Below are 2,909 nucleotides of genomic sequence, written 5' to 3'. Positions count from 1 at the left end.
AAAACCAACCACCTAAAGGGGAGCAGACAACACCCATGTGGCACAGACTCCATTATTGCTCAAAAACAAACTCTGTCCTCCTCGGTATCTGCCATGTCCGTACTCTAATGGACCACACGTGCCGCACGTGTAACCCAAAACTCTCTGACCGTCCTCACCACCACCACATGCTCCTCCGATTCCGACCGAACAAATACACACACACGCATAACTTAAAAGTAAAACGAAGCAAAATCTGGATATAAAATAGAAAAGCGAATATCTTAACTGTAGATTGAAATTTTGTCTAAAATACTCCATCCGTTTTTTTTACTTGCTATGTATATTAAAAATATTTTTTTATTTTTAATACTTTACGTAAAAAAAAAAAATTCTTTATACCTATAATATTTATAATTTTAAATTATTTTTTCAAATTCAATAAAATATACAATAATTAATATGAGTATTGTGATAAATTATATACTTTATTTATTATTTCTTTCTTAACGAACATCAAAAGTTAAAATGGGCTAAATAAAAGTGAACAATGGAGTAATTAATGTTAAGGTTGTTCTTTTTTCAGCTTAAAAAAACCGGCAACAATATTACAAGGATGATCTTTGAACAACAGCAATCAAAATCAATAGATTTGTTTGTGTTGCAAAAAAAGGTAGTAGATCAGCCTTTCTTGATATTCACATCGATCGGCGGTAGCTATTCCGTTTTCTAATTATCACCTAACTCTATATACTTTTTTTTTCATTTTCCTTTTCTGTTAAATAAACATTAAAAGGAAATTGCACTAATTAAATTAAATAGAAAAAGAAGAAATGCTTTCAAAATCTCCGACCGTCGTTGCCGGCGTTTTCACACGTTCTCCGGTGGAGGAAAATTGAGGTCCAGATTAAGAGTTGTTCTTGTAGGGGGCTTAACATCGTTACGCATAAAATCAATCACCGATGATGAATCAGATTCACTCTGGGTCCCACTTCCGCTGCCGCCGCTACTGCCGCCATGTCCGCCGTTACCGCCAAGGAAATCAACCGTCTTCCTTTGCTGGTGTTTTTCCAGATTTATCACTCCCGCACGTGCCAGAGCCTCCAGATAATACATGTGATGATTCACCGCAGGAGTTGCGCCGGTGAACCCGCAGCCGGAAAAACCGCCGGAAATCGGAGAAGTACGGAACTGATGGTTCTGGAACGGGAATTTCACGCCGAGGCTGAGATCTAACGGCGATGAATCAACCATAACGGCGGGAGATAACCCGTCACGGCTGGATGACTCAACGGTACTGCTCTGACTCGGACTACGATTGTTATCATCATTGATATTTTTATTTATCTTAACGCCTAAATTGTTTTGGGCGATTTTTAGGTTCTCTTCGTCCGGCGGAGGAAAATTTGTTTTCGCTTTTGCACCGCGAAATTCTCTCGCCGCCGCGTCGTAGGCTTTAGCTGCTTCCTCCGCCGTATCAAAAGTCCCAAGCCAAACCCGGCTCTTTTTCCCCGGATCTCTTATCTCCGCCGCATACCTCCCCCATGGCCTCTTCCTTACGCCCCTATAATGCACCTCTTTTGAAATTCCGTTCACTTTTCCAACCGCCGCCGTAACCGCCACCGCGCCACCCTGTTGCTTCGGCGCCATTTACACTCTCCGACTATATTTTTTTAATAGTAAAAATTTTGGATAAATTATGCTGAAATTTGAAGAACAAATGGGTAGGGAATAGAGAGAACGGAAGAAGGAGAAGGCGATTTAAATAGGAAAAAGCGAGTGGAGGGGACACAGTCAATAGTGGCTATGGCTATTTGACTAATGAGAAATAGCCGCCCCCATGGGATGTGGGACCTACGTTCTCGATATGTGGGGTCCATTCAGTTACGTGACATTTGTGTTATTTGATGGCGGCAGAGTATTTTTTTTTTAATTTTTTTGGATATACCTGGGAAGTACGTAGACATTTGTATTTTCTACTACTATACTATAATATGTGACTGGTGAAAATTAGAGGAGCAATTGCCTATTGTCGGTTTTTTACAAACAGATTAGCAGGAAATAAATGTGGTGTCAAAGTTGAATAGTTTTACCTGAGAACTAAAAGGTTAGGTATTAAATGGAATTTGTCTTCAGTAGTACGTTACAGCGGCTAAATTTAATTGTCCATAAATGAAAGAGATAGAGTTTTAAACATATACGTGTTACAACAACAACAAACTTTCCCACATATACATGTTGTTAGTATAAATAATTCACATAATCCAAATTAATCTAAAAAACTTACATGTTACTCATTGTATAGTAAATAATTGACGCATACTTTGAAATAAAAATGGCCAAAACCACATATTACACTGGGTATGTTGTTGCTATTTGAAAAAAATAGCAAGCAATCTGTTAGCACAAAATAGAATTTTCAAGCACATATTTAAATGTAAGTGTAGGTAATTTATTTTATGTGAAAAGAAAAAAAATTTAATAGAATTTTTATTTATAAATTATATGGACAATTAACATCTCACATTAATGTGTATATTTTAAATTGATGAGCTATATTCAGTGGATTAAATGTACTTTATAATGTATCAATAACTTTTAACCAGATGACTTTGTTGCAATATTTAGATGAACCCCTTAATATTTCATTTTAAGTTTCGAAATTCTTTCATTAAATTGTTTAATTTATCCCTTGTAGAGTCATGCCGGCAAATAAAAACAATAACAAATTCAATGTAATCTCACTGATCTAAAAAAGATAGTGTATGTGTTAACTTTATTCCTAATACCTTGAGAAGGTGAAGAGACTGTTTCCAAAGCTAAAATTATACCTTCAAATAACTTGACAAATTTTGAGTTAGTTTTTCTTTTCAAATATTTGATTAAAATAAATCTTGTTACCAAAATAAAATAAATGTGGTCAAATAACC

The 2,909-nt window shown here is 36.0% G+C and overlaps 1 protein-coding gene across 1 annotated transcript; it reads right to left on the bottom strand.

Annotated features, from left to right (window-relative positions):
- Positions 1-786: 786 nt before the first annotated feature.
- Positions 787-1,680, bottom strand: LOC107761838 (ethylene-responsive transcription factor 9-like). The gene has a single exon (NM_001324732.1). The coding sequence runs from the start codon at positions 1,627-1,629 to the stop codon at positions 850-852; it is 780 nt and encodes a 259-aa protein (NP_001311661.1). The 5' UTR covers positions 1,630-1,680; the 3' UTR covers positions 787-849.
- Between the last annotated feature and the right edge of the window lie 1,229 nt (positions 1,681-2,909).

Source organism: Nicotiana tabacum, chromosome 1 (assembly GCF_000715075.1).
Source record: "Nicotiana tabacum cultivar K326 chromosome 1, ASM71507v2, whole genome shotgun sequence".
NCBI lineage: Eukaryota > Viridiplantae > Streptophyta > Magnoliopsida > Solanales > Solanaceae > Nicotiana > Nicotiana tabacum.
Note: the sequence above shows the minus strand (reverse complement) of the source record. Positions and strands in the feature narration are given on the sequence as shown.

Bases quoted from the DNA above. Each gene is read 5' to 3' on its own strand.
- LOC107761838 (NM_001324732.1), bottom strand. From the start codon at position 1,629: ATGGCGCCGAAGCAACAGGGTGGCGCGGTGGCGGTTACGGCGGCGGTT.